The 14532-nt window shown below is 47.3% G+C and overlaps 1 protein-coding gene across 1 annotated transcript; it reads right to left on the bottom strand.

The window, feature by feature from the left end:
• Positions 1–332: 332 nt before the first annotated feature.
• On the bottom strand, positions 333–14200 carry GMNC (geminin coiled-coil domain containing). Its single transcript, XM_030576265.1, has 5 exons — positions 12797–14200; positions 11211–11388; positions 9348–9433; positions 6663–6779; positions 333–5283 (listed from the first exon to the last, which is right to left on the bottom strand). The coding sequence occupies exons 1-5, from the start codon at positions 12797–12799 to the stop codon at positions 4636–4638; spliced, it is 1032 nt and encodes a 343-aa protein (XP_030432125.1). The 5' UTR covers positions 12800–14200; the 3' UTR covers positions 333–4635.
• Positions 14201–14532: the final 332 nt, after the last annotated feature.

Here is a 14532-nt window from a genome sequence, read left to right as displayed (position 1 = left end):
AAGTCAATGGAATGTTGCAGGGCTAGATTTTAAATGAGTGCACTTATAATTGTCACATGACTTCTTTTCTTGTGAGTGAGCATGATATTTTGTGCACATGTTGTGTATGAGCACAAGTTCACTTACTGGGAGTCAGCACTTACTGTTGGCCAGCATAAGTCTTCTGTGCCACTTAAATTGGCCTTAAGTGCGTAGTCACTGTTCTGTCATGGGTGAGTTTTAAGCTACAGTATATAAATGATGGTTCGTGGGGGAGCTGGGAGGAGAGGGATTTACAGCTCCCAAGGGTTATTTCAGTTTTTATTAGACATAACTTATTGATGCAAATAAAATTGACTCTTACATATAATTAGAACCTCTTTTCAATCACACACATACACACAAATCATAAACATCCAAATATTAAGTGTTAAATTAATCGCTGTTTATATTATCATACATTTCTAAAGACACAGATTGGTTTTTAAATGTGCAGCTGGCATGTGTTACATTCACATAATGAAAAAAAAACGCCTTCAGATAAAAAAATAAAACAAATGTTAATACAAGATGGATATCCACAGTGGGTAAAATTCACCCCTACACAAAGGGCCAGCAGCCAGTGCTTCTGGATGAGTTAAGTCTCACTTAATCAAACCCCATTTTAAGGGCTGAACCAGAATTTAAATGGTATCTAGGCCTGCTGGCCCTTTGCAGTTAGCATTACAACAAATTTCCCCCGAAGTGTACAGCAGCTAGTGTCTCAATTTCTATTCAGTTTGATAAGAACTGGTCCCTTTATACTGGGACCAGTAAAAGCTGAGTCAATGCCAGAATCCAGAACTTCCGATTCCTACTCCCTTGCGCTAACTGCTTGATTTGCTTTTGAAACTCACAGCCTATTGTGAGAGGGAAGGACTAACCATATTTGACAGATGGGGAATGGAGGAATGGGGTAGATTAAATGACTTTCCCAAGGTCACACAGTAAGTATATAGGTTAGCCAGGGATTGCACCCAAATCTCTTGAGTAATCCCAATCCAGGCCCCTATTTACTAGGCCACCATAAACCATCAACCTTATCACAATAGGAACAATGTGTAACCCCAAATCACACTTTAATATTGAACCTGTTCTTGATTAAGTCAATGAGAGCAGGATGGGGCCCTTGGGAAATATATAATTTTTTTAGAGGAACAGTAAAAAATAGATGTTCCTTAAGTCTGGCATTATGATTAACTTTCTTACAGTGGATAAGTAGTAAGCCAACTAAGGAAGAAAGACTTGTATTTTATTATTATTAATGCTCTTGGTGTCATAGTAAATCCAAACTCAACTGCTGATGCAATTTCTAGAGGAAATATGGTCTGTTTTTGTATGAGAACTAAATGAATATTGCAAATAAAAATATTTCAGGAATATTATCTCAAATTCTTATTATCCTTTTGTGTTCACTATCTGTCAACATTCATGTCATTAAATGTAATTAGTGTAGTGGTTACAAAGAGAAAATTTCAAAGTCACATGTTGCAATATTTGCCCAAAGCACACTTTAAATTTGCACATGCAAGTATTTTTGCCAATCATGGAAGAGAAGCAATGCCTTGGGACTTAATCTGGTCAGTTCCCCCAGCTACCACCAGTGCCCTCAAACAGTAAATACTTAGAGAACAATCTGTGAGAAACCATAGAGTTAAAATATTGTGTGGAATAAAACTGAGAAAACTGCAGGAAAAATTGGAGAAATTATTCTTTCTGAATGAGTCACTCAGCTTTCTAATTTATTTGTTAAATGCGAAGGGTGAAATTCATCCCTGTTCAGAGGGCTGGCAAAGGTCTAGGCACCACTTAAGTTTCATTTAAACTCTATTTTGAGAGTTTAGCTGGGACTTAAGTGCTGCATAGACTCTGCAGGGGGTGAATTTCACCCCAGTGGTGTATAGTAAATAACACAGAGGAAGATAAACCCCCTGCTCCAAGAAGCAAGTGATCTATAAATATCAGCAAAAGATATTAAACAGAGAGAATGACTTAATCTCTCATTTTTAATTCATTAGGGTTAAAAATCAATTATAGGATTAAAAAAGTGTTGTTTTTAATGTTGTAAAAGTCACTCAATTCTACAGCACTAAACCTCATGCAATAGAATTGCACTCTATACTCACACTGTGTAGTTGCTTTGAAATATATAAGAAATGTTCTAGCTTGAGGATTAATCCTATGGTCACATTGTCTAATTATTTTGAGCATGGCATTCAGCACACACACACAAACACACTTCATGTTAAGGAAAGGGAATTAAGCAATGAATTGTCTATACTCTGTACAACAGTAACTTTAACAACTGTACAAAACAATCACCCAATTTGTACTTTTCTTCAACACCATCCTATACAGTCTGGGCTAGAGCTGGCTAATGTCTTGCTTATTAAAGAAAAAAAAAGGAGGAGATATTTTTACCAGGAACAACTTTTCTGCTTTCATTTAAAATATCCCTAAGCAGCAAATTACATTGCTACAGACCAACAGTAGCCTGGCTCCTGCTCTTGCTGAAGTTGGCAAAACCTCCATTAGCTTCAATGGAAATAGCATTAAACTGCTGGAGTTTAATTCGTGCGCATTACTGCTCTGGGTTAAACATTAATTAACCTATGTTCCCTCCAATGCAAGCATTTAAACGGTTGATGCCTTATTATTTTAAAATAAGTTACGAACAAATAGAGATTTGCTTGTTGATTTAAATATCATGGGAGGAATTAGTTTAGCTCCTGAATCAGAAGCTCAAATACTGAGATTTTAAGGCACAAGAGAATATTTTGGATGAAAATAGATTTTAATCCTCAGCAATATAGAATAAAGTTGTATCTAAATTTTATATTAAAATAAGTAACTGGAGGACCTTTATTCACAGACGGCCAAGTCACATTGAAGTCAATAGGACAACTAATGAGAGCAATAATTGCCAGACTGGTCCCTTGTTTTTCAATGCTACCAATATTTAAGTATGAAAAAGACAAAGGGGGGTAAATTAACAAATAAAGTTTACATAAAACATGTGGTTGGTAAGTTTACTTCATGTAAGTTGACTTCATGTTGTTGTTAGTTTAATAAAAGTGCTGTGCAGTTGAATAGCACCTTGAATCCAAGGATTTTAAAGCGCTTTCCAGACAGTGATGTGTTTGGCCTCACAACCCTGGGAGATGTGAGTGGTAGAACCTAGAATGGGACATGGAAATTGTGGTTCGCAATCAACTGCTTTAATCACTCAATGATACTATCTCTTAATCGAGGGATACATTCCCCATAATAAGGGTACTAGAAACGCCCAATTCTGTAATTACCAACAGCAATTTCTGTAAACAAACATTTGGGCCAGTGTTGCTCCTGCGTAAAGTTGAATCCCCATACACCATCAAAAGAAACCAGAATCGAACGGTCTGCATGTCATTTTCTGGAATGGAAAGCAACTGCCAAACTTCAGAAGAGTGGCTTTTACTGTCCAGAGTAGCCCTGTGAATGCAGCAGAAGCTTAGTGTGATAAGGGCTACTCGCATGAGTAAGAGTTTCCACTAGCCCACAGCACAATATTGAAGACAGCCCAAGGAGTGTCCCTGGAAGTGACTCAGTACTAGGCAGCACGTGAACCAATGGCAGGGCCAAGAGAATATTGTGAGAGGAAGAGAATGTATCTTTCGTGGTGGCTAGTAAGGCACCAAATATATATTTTTACACACTATATAAAGCTTCTCCTGCTAATATACTGGACCGGACCCTCCGTTGATGATGTCAGTGGAATTACACCAATTGACAGCTGCTGAGGGCTTGACTCATTATCTGTATTTCCAGAGATAGTGCTAACGCATACAGCTGTCTCACCATGGAAATAGCTTTGAAAAGCATCATGCGGTAAATTCGTTAGCTGCTTGGTTAGCGCAGAAGACCCACTAGATTTGCCGTGTTGCTTGTAACTTACAAGGCAACCTGAAGGCAATAGAAGCAAATCCTGCTCATTTTTTGAGGACGCATCCAAAAACAACGGCCGTAATTGACTGTATGTAAATCAATCAAGCATTACACTAAAGGACAACAGATCAACAGTTGCTTTCCTCCTATGCAATTTATGCAGCCACTGGGGGTTCCACTCTCCAGAACATCACTGATCTAACAGCCACAGAACCAGCCTTCATTCTCTGAACAAAAGGGCTGTGGCAGAGACTCTGTTCTTTAACAGTCCTCCCAGAAACCTTGCTCCAGCTCCTGGCTTCCCAGTCCAGGTAGGGGTGGTCACCAGAGTGTCAGAAACAGGAATGGTTGGGTACATTTCAGCCAGGAAGGTACAACACGGCAGAAGGGTTGTGAATAAGTGGTGGTAGATGGTCTCACAGATGTGGAGAGAGCTGAACTGAATGGAGGGCTAGTTTGTACATTTGGCCCTGTGCAGATACATTTCCAAATGGAATCTGGAGCTGAAGTAGGAGCGTGCAGAGGTGAATGGGTGGATGATATAATGTAGCATTTCACACAGCATGAGATAACAGCCTGTAGGGGACGTTGCTTCTGTTCTCAGCATCAATCTCAAGTGCAAGAAAGGCTTCTGCAGTTGTGTTTGTAAACATGTCACTGATGGCAGTGCTCAGAGGTGGGGGCAAGGGGGAGTCACTCTGATTGCTTGGGGACCCAGGTAAATTTCCAGCCTCCGTCCTCCTCTCGGCGCACGAAGACCTGGCCCTGGTGGAAGGTGTGTGTTTTGACATTGCGGTGGGGGCTCACGGAGGTTGTAAAGGCCATGTCGGTTTTGTTTGGTGACACGTCGTTGGCGAAGTAAGGTGATCCATAAGGTGGGAAAGGGGCACCACTGGGCAGCATCGAGGAAGCACATGGTGCTGAAGAAAGTGGCTGGATGTAGGGTGAAGCCTGCTTCCCAGGAGCAGCAGTGCTGTTTATAAGAGTCATCTGATCACAGCCATAAGCAGCTGTTGGGTCCTCATCATTACAATAGTCCATTGCCTCCCCATGGCTCTGGCAGTATGGGCTTTTTCCAAGTTCAGAGGACAGGGCACTGTAGTTAGCTGATAAAGACTCATCAATGGTGTTGATATCTTTCAGTCCCAGGGTTTGCAGTACCCAGGTATCCACGGGCGGAGCAGCTTGTTCTTCGCAGGCAATAAAATCACTGAGCAGGTTCCTCCTGGCTTTTGAGGGGTGAGGAGTCTCTCGAGGGGCCAGGTAACTGTCCTCTTTAAATTTCCTCTTGCCACTTCTGATAATTGCATGTTTCTTCTGACCATTGTGCAGCAGTAGTTTCTATACAAGACAACAGGGAAGACAGAGCAGATTAAAAGCTGATCATCCAGAGCCCCAGAAGCAACATGTTTCTGGCCACAGACTTTATCTGAACAGGTGCCTAACATCGTTCTCAGAAAGCACAGTTTATCCAGAGCTCATTTTCAGTTAGCAAACGTAGATGGCAATAATTATTTTGTGCTGTACAGTTTCCAGAAACAGCCCAAACCCCTACGAGATAAGAATACAAGTGTCAACACGGCCTGAGCTTTGTTTGCTTTTTAACTCAGTAAGCCATGAAATGAAAGCTCCTGCACTATACAGCCGTCCTCAGTACCGACCCTGCCAGCAGGATCTGATCTGGCACCGGCGGGGCTCAGTCACCTCCCATGATCTGCTGAGTCCAGAGATCCAGGACTGGGTGGGAGGGGAACATGCATATGTCTCCCATGGTTCCCAGTGAGTGGGAGGGGGGCTGGGGAGCACAGAGAAAGCCTTGGCGTAGATAGCCCTGGGATCCACAGGGTGTGGGGGCTACCTCAGTGGGGAGGAGCTGAAGGGGCAAGTCCTCATACCCTTAGCGCAATTCAGGTGAGGAGAACACCTTGGGGACTCCCTCTGCACTAACCCTTTTGACATCCTGTCAAGGATCTCAGTTTTCACTCATGCCACACGCCCAGGGGTACCACTTGCTCTGCTTGAGTAAGGACTGAACCCATCCTTAGCAATAGCACCATCAAGCTCAGCATCCCAAAGATCTTGACAAACGATTATTAACAAAGCTCCCCCCACACCCCGCCCCATGGCCCCGGGGTGGCAGCTAAGTTATTAGCATTCACATTTTGCAACTGGTGGGGACAGGGCGCCAAAGACTAAGTGACTTGCCCAAGGACAAGGGCGAGTCAGCGGCAGAGATGCAAACAGAATGCTCCTCATTACCCATTCCCCGGTTTGTGCTTCTGCTCTCTGAACAGCTGCTTTATTGACTCCGAAGCTGATTAATGCTAAATGTCTTGCTTTCTGGGACCCTTTCAGTGTAATGAGTTCTGCTCATCGGTGAGAGGTTTGAGGGGTTACGGTTAGTCCATTGCTTCTTATAAACCCCCTCTCTCAAAGCATCATAAACCAAATCAGCTATAAATGCTAAAGATCAGGGCTGTCACACAGCTTAAGCCTGTCTACATAGGCAAGGCCGATCATGACGACACACACTATTGGCACTGCTTTGTCACCAATCTGGTGAGCATTTGAAGGGCCTTTCCACTTGCATGCTACCTGCCCACAATGTGGCCTTTTACACCTGTGTTTATTTGCATTTGCGTATTAGGCATTTCACCTAAATGCTTCATTCCCTTCTCTCTCACAGACACATGTTTTCGTGGCAGGTTTGAACATGGTACCTTCGCCTTGTCTTCCAAACACTTAACCACGGCAGAATTCAGGTATTGTCGGAGGTTGTTATTTTCTTCATGTAACCTGGCAAGTTCCTCTTCCTTCTGTAGCAAGGTGTCTTGAAGCTGTGAAATGCAGATATCAATGAATAGACATTCCTTAGCTCTCTTGACTCTGTAACCTGATAAATTCCCTGCTCTATGGCCTGGTGGGATGTGATGATTTTGGTGTTTGCTTTGTGAATTCAATCCTCAAAAATCCCTTGTCCCTGTAAAGCTAAGTGGCATGACTGTTCACGTCTCACATTTGACTTCTCCTATTCTTTAGCAAATGTTTGAAGAGATTATTTTGAAAAACTGTAACCGCAGAGGAATAATAGAGTTGTGCAGGGAAAATGAACAGCAAACAGCCCTTTAAATACACAGAGATTTTCTCACTCACAATGCTGCCAGTTTTCTTCCTTCTGCATTTCAAAGAGTACTTAAGCTTCCCTCTGGATCCCTAGCTCACTAACCTCTACCTGGCTAGAGAGAAAAGGAGGGGGTGAGAGAGCAGATTATAAACTAGACCTGGGTGCAGGCTGCAAAATTCAGATCCAGGTGTCATTATGTATATTACAGGCTTGAGCTGTATATAAATCCATGGTATGCCCACATCTTGAATACTGCATGCAGATGTGGTCGCCTCATCTCAAAAAAGATATATTGGAACTGGAAACGGTTCAGAAAAAGGCAACAAAAATAATTAGGGTGTGGAACGGCTTCCGTACGAGGAGAGATTAGTAAGACTGGGACTTTTCAGCTTGGAAAAGAGATGACTAAGGGGGGATGTAATAGAGGTCTATAAAATCATAACTGGTGTGGAGAAAGTAAACAAGGAAGTGTTATTTACTCCTTCTCATAACACAAGAACTACGGGTCACCAAATGAAATTAACAGGCAGCAGGTTTAAAACAAACAAACAGAAGTATTTCTTCACACAACACACAGTCAACCTGTGGAACTCTTTGCCACAGGATGTTGTGAAGGCCAAGACTATAACAGGGCTCCAAAAAGAACTAGCTAAGTTCATGAAGGACAGGCCCATCGATGGCTATTAGCCAGGATGGGCAGGGATGGTGTCCCTAGCCTGCTTGCCAGAAGCTGGGAATGGGCAACAGGGATATGGATCACTTGATGATTCCCTGTTCTGTTCATTCCCTCTGGTGCACCTGGTATTGGCCACTGTGGGAAGACAGGATACTGGGCTAGATTACAGAATATCAGGGTTGGAAGAGACCTCAGGAGCTCATCTAGTCCAACCCCCTACTCAAAGCAGGACCAACCCCAACTAAATCATCCCAGCCAGGGCTTTGTCAAGCTGAGCATTAAAAACCTCTAAGGATGGAGATTCCACCACCTTCCTAGGTAACCCGTTCCAGTGCTTCACCACCCTCCTAGTGAAATAGTGTTTCCTAATATCCAATCTAGACCTCACCCACTGCAACTTGAGACCATTGCTCCTGTTCTGTCATCTGGTATCACTGAGAACAGTCTAGATCCATCCTCTTTGGAACCTCCCTTCAGGTAGTTGAAGGCTGCTATCAAATCTCCCCTCATTCTTCTCTTCTGCAGACTTAACAAGCCCAGTTCCCTCAGCCTCTCCTTGTAAGTCATGTGCCCCAGCCCCCTAATCAAGATCGTCCTTTGGTCTGATCCAGTCTGGCTGTTCTTATGTTCTTCACTGCTGCCCAAGATGCAGCAGTTCACACTGCTAATTTTAGTGTGCTAGGCCAAGGAGAGCTGGTATGAATCTGTCTCCCCAGGCTGGAGGCTCGCTCCCTGCTGCAAAGCAGACACACCCTAGAAGTTTCAAATGAAGTTGGAGCCCCACTGTGCCAGGTCCAGCACATATGTGACAGGCATCTCGCCCCAAAAGAGATTATGTTCTAAATAGACAAGACACATAACAGGCAAGAGAAAGGAAGTTTGTGGATATTTGGACCTAGAGTGAAATCCTGGCTCCACTGAAGTCAACGGCCAAACTTCCATTGCCTTCAGTGAGGCCAAGATTTCACCCCAAGTGTTTTGGTTCAGGATCACTCTGTTGAGATCTAAACATTGAGCTAGGTACAAGCAGCTACAATGGGAACCGCTTAGCTTGGAGAGTTCACTGGCTCTCCAGCACTCAGGGAAAAGGAAGAAGAGCTACAGAGGTGACTTGTAATCTTGGTGCTTGGTCCTGCGAAGACTCATGCATGTGACTAACTTTGCTCAAGTGAGTACCCCCACTGCAGCCAACAGAACTAATCATGTGAGCAACCTTACACACGTGTGTAAGTCTTTGCAGCCTCAGACCCTAAAGCACTTCCCAGTGATGCCTCTGCTTTCTTGGTGGAAGCCAGCAATCTGATCCGGCGTCAAGCTGCTGGACTTGTGACATGGGCAGACAGCAATGCTGCTGCTAATTGAAGTCATTCTAATTTCACACATCAGCATAGGGAAGGAGAGAAAATAAAAGATTTCGGGCTGTCAGTGTTTTCCATACTCATTATACAGAGAAATATGGGTTTATGAATACATTCTTCTGACCCAGAGCTTTAGGCAACTGTAAAATGAAATCCTAGGAGTAGCATAAGATGGCGGGTGGAAGAACATTTTAAAACTGTACATGAAATTTCTATTCTCCAGTGTGTGAGTTATTTGAAATGTTACCTGTTTGTTTCTGTAGAGCTGGGAGGACAGCTGATCTCCTTGCCATGTGTCATCTGGAATAGTAAAATCCAAGCCACAGAACTGGTCTGGACAAAAACAGACATCAAAGTGATTAAATGAAAAACCACATTTTCCAAACCACGAGTAAAATCACAATCATGTTTATTTTAATCCCTCTTGTTTACTTCATTTGAATCAAGGAAAAAGTGTACTGCTTGATAAGCAACAAAGAGGGGTCCTTTAAAAAATGGATAATAAATTAGTAAATCATCTGAGTTTGTTATAAGACACCTTTGGCATCTGGAAGATCTTTCTCCTTGTGCTCTTTATTCTTTGTTTAAAATTCCTCTTCTTTACAAGAGGAACCAAAGCTTGGGAAAGTTGTTTGTGAGGCAGGCTGGGCCAGTGGCCAAGGCATTGTACTGGGACTCAGGACACCTGGGTTCCATTCAGGGCTCTGCTGTGACCTGGGGCAAGTCACTTCACTATCTCAGTTTCCCCCATCTTAAAAAGGTGTGAACTGACCTTCCTTTGTAAAGTGTTTTGAGATCTGTGGCTAGACAGTGCTGGGTACAAGAGGTGAGTTCCCAAGAGCATTTCAAATCATGGAAGCTAGAGATGAAACAAGCAAACCTTCCTACCAAGGTAGGGACTGCAGGGACATGAACCAGGACCTCTCTGACTGAAAGCTGGATGCTCTTCTGACTGCAATTTCTATTCCATACAGGGTCGTATCCCGCCCCATAGAATCTGAGAGCTTTCCAGTGGTGTGGACAGTAGGCAACATGACTATCTTAATGTCACCTGTGGTCTATTCTCTGTCTCCCCCCCTTCCCATGGGGAAATTGTGCAGTGCAGTTCCCAGGAAGCCTGGTCACAGAATCCCTCCTTTGTTATACAGCTCTGCTAAAATCAAAACTATGGCCCAGGGTGTACAATTATTAATGATTATTACTAGTAGTGGGTTACATTGTGGTAGCATCCATGGGCCTCAGATGAGATCAGGGTTACAGTGTGCTAGGTGCTGTTTAAAAACAGAGTGAAAGACAGCCTCTGCCTCAAAGAGCTTGCAGCTTAACTAGCCTAGACAGACAAAGGGTGGGGAAAAGGAAGGATTGCGACCCCCATTTTACAGATGCAGAAACTGAGGCACAGATGCCCAACTCCTCAAAGGCTCTTAGGTGCCTAATTCCCATTGATTCCCGTGGGAGTTAGGCACCGAAGTACCTTTGAGGAGGCGGGCCTGTGGGACTAAGGGATGGACCCCAGGTCATACAGGGAGTCTATGGCAGAACTGGGACTGAAATCCCACGAGTCCCCCTCCACTGCGGGAACCTCGGGGGGATCCTGTCTCTCTGGAAAAGACAAACAGAAGCTGGTGCTGCACGGAGAACATCTCCCGGGAGCTGCCTGCAAAGTAGCCCTGACTGAGGGCCAGTGTCCCTGGCGGCTCAGCCCGCAGAGTCAGCTCCGCCAGCCGCCCCCCGGCAAAGCCAGGCCCGCTCCTCCCCGCGCCGCAGTGTAGACACAGCGCAGGAATCGCTACCAGCGCGCTGGGAGGGGGCGGCCCGGGATCCGCCGGGCCCAGGGAAGCCTTGACCCCACTCTGCAACGCGGATGGCTCCGGGGTAAGGTCGGAGGAGAACACGGACGTTAAGCGCCCTCTCTCCAGGGTACAAGCCCCCAGCTCTGGGCAGCGGAGCGGGGCACGGCCCCCTCCCTCCACACGCACGATCCAGGGTGCATACAACGGTGGGGACCTGCCCTTCCTTCCCCAGCGTGGTCAGCTGCGCTCCAGCTGGTGCGTTCATCCCCCCCGCGGCATCCTCGCAGGCAGGGCAGCCAGGGAGCGGCGGAGCTTACCCGGAGCCTGTCCTTCTGCTGGGCTCTGGCTGGTGTTGTCCGGGAGACCAGAAGCCCAGAACGAAACCCAAGTCTCCTTGGAAACATCAACACTGGCTGCTGACGCTGAGTCGGAACAGGGGCAATCCTGGCCCTGGCCCCCTCCAAAGTCCGGCTCTTGGCAGGAAAGAATGGTGCTCTGTGAAGGGCAGACAAGGCGCGGGGCGGGGAGAGGGAAAGGCAGAGCCAGGAGAAATTAGAGACCGGGGTACAAACCAGAGCAGAGCAGCTCGCGCGGGGCTGGGGCTCCATCCCCCCCCCCCGTGTCATCTCCAGCAGTGAAACCCAGTTTGGAACCAGGGGAGAGAGGCCAGAGCCTGGGCCGCTCGCTGGCTTCTCAAAGGCAGGAGACATCGCCTAGGTCGAGGAAGGGTTTCCCGGGTCCCGCTGCATCCTTGGGGGGGTTCTGATTAAACAGTGTCACAGCCACCAGGGCCTGATAGGAGAGAGGTGCTTAGAGGTGGCAAAACCATGAGCTGCGAGCATCCTTAGTCAGCTCCTCCGCCCTGCCCCGGCTTTCCCGCAGCTCTCTGCTATGCTCCTGAGCTCGGTCAAAGCTCACTCACCTCTCTGCTCAACCCACAGCTCCCCAGACACTGGGCGGCTGTGCCCTGCGGTGTCTCCTCTGCTCTCTCCTCCCACCCAAGCTGCTGATCCTCAAGGATGATTCTCCCTCAGATATCCTAGGCTCAGAGGGGCCCAGGCACTGACACTTGGGAAGACCCATGCTGCAGCCAACGTCTAAGGTTTGCCCAGAGCCGCCAAGCAGCCTGTTGCGGATGCAGGGGGAGTGTGACCCAGCCTGGAGCCCAAACCACCTTTGCTAGATGCTGCGATCAAAGCCTGGTAGCCTCCGTGTATATTCCCCTCCCCAGCTTTGCTACCAGTGATTCCCTGTGCACCCATCGATCCCTTCCTCCAGCATATTAACACGCAGGGTCACCTCTGAACGAGAGACAGAAATGAGACCGAATGCACTCCCCCTCCTAGGCTGCCACCTCGGAGCCCATCGCGGTGTGACCTCCTGCAGTTCCAGCACACACCTCAGCTCCAGCATCCAGGCACTAAGCAAAGGCATGCGGGAGAGCGACACTCATTCGCTTCAATTCCTTTGGAAACACTTCGGCTGTTTAAAAGGAGCAAGCGATCCAGACCTATCTTGAGAGTCATTGGCTATGACCGTCTTCCAACCGTCTACACAAAGCTAGGAGAAGCACAGCCAGCCTGTGCCCAGTCTCTGCACGTTTGCAGAGGTCCCACTGATCAGGAAAAGTCAGGGTTCGTTTCTGGAAGTGTGTCCCCCAAATAAACCAAACCTGCTGCAAGTGAGAAGTCTTTGCAAGGCAATGACAAAGCTCAGATCCTTGAAAATGACCCCTCACAGCTATGGAAAAGCAAAGCTGCAGTCTGGGTTTCCAGGTACAGAGTAAGCCTCCTCACTACCAACCTTAAACAAACAGGGCACAAAATATATTGCAAACCCTCAAGGCAAAATACCAGGTTTTCCCCCCTGACCGCAGGTCGAGAGAGATCCAAAGAACACTTACCATTTTAGTGGCAGAGTGAGATGCAAGGCTTGGGAGCACGTTTCCTCTTAAAGCCCCAGCGAGCTTTAATTGGCTCTGAAGGGGGAAAAGACAGGGGAGGCGAGTTCTAATCTAAAGGAGCTTCCAGTGACGCCTCAGAGCTTTCTTGAATCCAGCAATCTGATTTGGTGTAAAGCTGTCAAACTTGTGACGTGAATAAACAGCAAACTTGCTGAAATCAAAGTCATTCTGGTCTCACAAATCATCATAAGGAAGGAGAGGGAAAAAGAAAGAAAAAGAAATGTATAGGCTACAGAGAGCTGGTGTGTCTGAGATTCATTCCAAGAAAATCACACAGATTTACGAAGGCATCACACTGTTAGGGCAGAGGTGAGGTAGCTGGTGATGTATTTCCTTTTATTTTTAACCCTATTTAGCAATTATAAAGCCCAGCAGAAAACTCAGGGGCAACTCATCAAACTTGTCAAGGTTGGGAAGAGAATGCTCATTGGATTTACTCATTATGGGGTCAGGAGCTAGCAAAGGAGACTCAAGGCAGTTTTATCCACATCTCGGAGGAGCAAAGCCTGGTTTGCAGAACAGAAGAGGCTGTGATGACAAGCTTTTCAATTACTTGTTTTATTGGGAATTACTCTGCTTCCAGACCCCTGGCTTCCAGAAACAGACTTGAGTATTAAATAAACGAGGTAGGGACTGAAGGGGTTACTATAATGCACAGTAGATAGGTATCTCTGTCGAGGACATACGTATGGGTATAAACAAATATAAATGAAATCAAATTTCCATGGTGATTACAATCCCTAAATAGGCTTGTCTTGTGGAACATAAACCCTTCACTGGGGTCTGTCTTTGTATAGGAGAAGGGGCTGGTGTGAAAGGAGGCTAATAGCAGAGCAGTTGTTCCATCAAGATCCTGCCTCCTGCCATGGGCAGATCTATAAAAAGGCAGGTAACCTGACCTGGCTGTGCACACAATCCGCAGCCAGCACATGGGAAGGTGGGAGCAGGCTGGCATATGGAATGTTCTTCCATTTCCCCCCTGGAGGATGCTTGGTGCCCTAGCCCATTAGCAAGGCTCCGTGACACTGAAAACCAAGGGGGCGATTTCCCTTCCATTCTCTGCTAACCCACATGTTCTCTCAGCCGAGCTGCCAGCTCAGGAGAAACGATGGCATGAAAGAACCACGATCAAAAGGGCTCCTGACTGTAGTTCCCCGCTCGCCGTTCTGCGGGGCGGTTCATGGCCACAGGGGTTTGCTTACACCCCTGGGCACCCCAATGAGTGTCTCGGCCATAAGGGATTTAACAGCCTGGCTTAGCCCGGGCCTGCCCCGGCGTGTCCCTGGGGGCAGGAGCCCGCAAGCGGGACAGGCTGCGGGGGCCGGCTTTGGAGGCGTGCGCCAGGCAGAGCCCAGCGTGGCCCCGGGAGAGCCCCGAGCGCTCCCGGCGGGGGGTGTTTGTGCGGCTCCTGTATCGGGGGCGGCCCGCCGCCGCGTGTGCTCGGCGCTGCTCGCAGCCCCACCGCGGGCAGCTCGGCCCCGAGCCGGGCCCGCGCCAGGCCGGCCGCTCTGGGCCCCGAGCCGGGCGAGCGCTCGGCCCCCAGCCGCGCCGGGTCCCGCTGCTGCGGGGCGGCAGCGCCCTGCAGGGCCGGGCCGAGCCGAGCCGAACCGGGCCGGGCCGGGCCGGGCGAGCCCGCCGAGCCGCCCAGGCAGGGCCCGAGGCAGCTCGAGACAGCG

The sequence above is a fragment of the Gopherus evgoodei genome, chromosome 9, assembly GCF_007399415.2.
Source record: "Gopherus evgoodei ecotype Sinaloan lineage chromosome 9, rGopEvg1_v1.p, whole genome shotgun sequence".
Taxonomy (NCBI): Eukaryota; Metazoa; Chordata; order Testudines; family Testudinidae; genus Gopherus; species Gopherus evgoodei.
The sequence above is the reverse complement of the archived record's forward strand: the minus strand, read 5'-3'. Positions and strand labels throughout refer to the sequence as shown.

Bases quoted from the DNA above. Each gene is read 5' to 3' on its own strand.
- GMNC (XM_030576265.1), bottom strand. The intron at 9,434-11,210 runs GTAAGCTCCGCC...GTTTTTGTCCAG, and splicing joins AGCAGAAGGACAGGCTCCGG to ACCAGTTCTGTGGCTTGGAT. The intron at 5,284-6,662 runs GTACCATGTTCA...TGTCTTGTATAG, and splicing joins GTTTGGAAGACAAGGCGAAG to AAACTACTGCTGCACAATGG.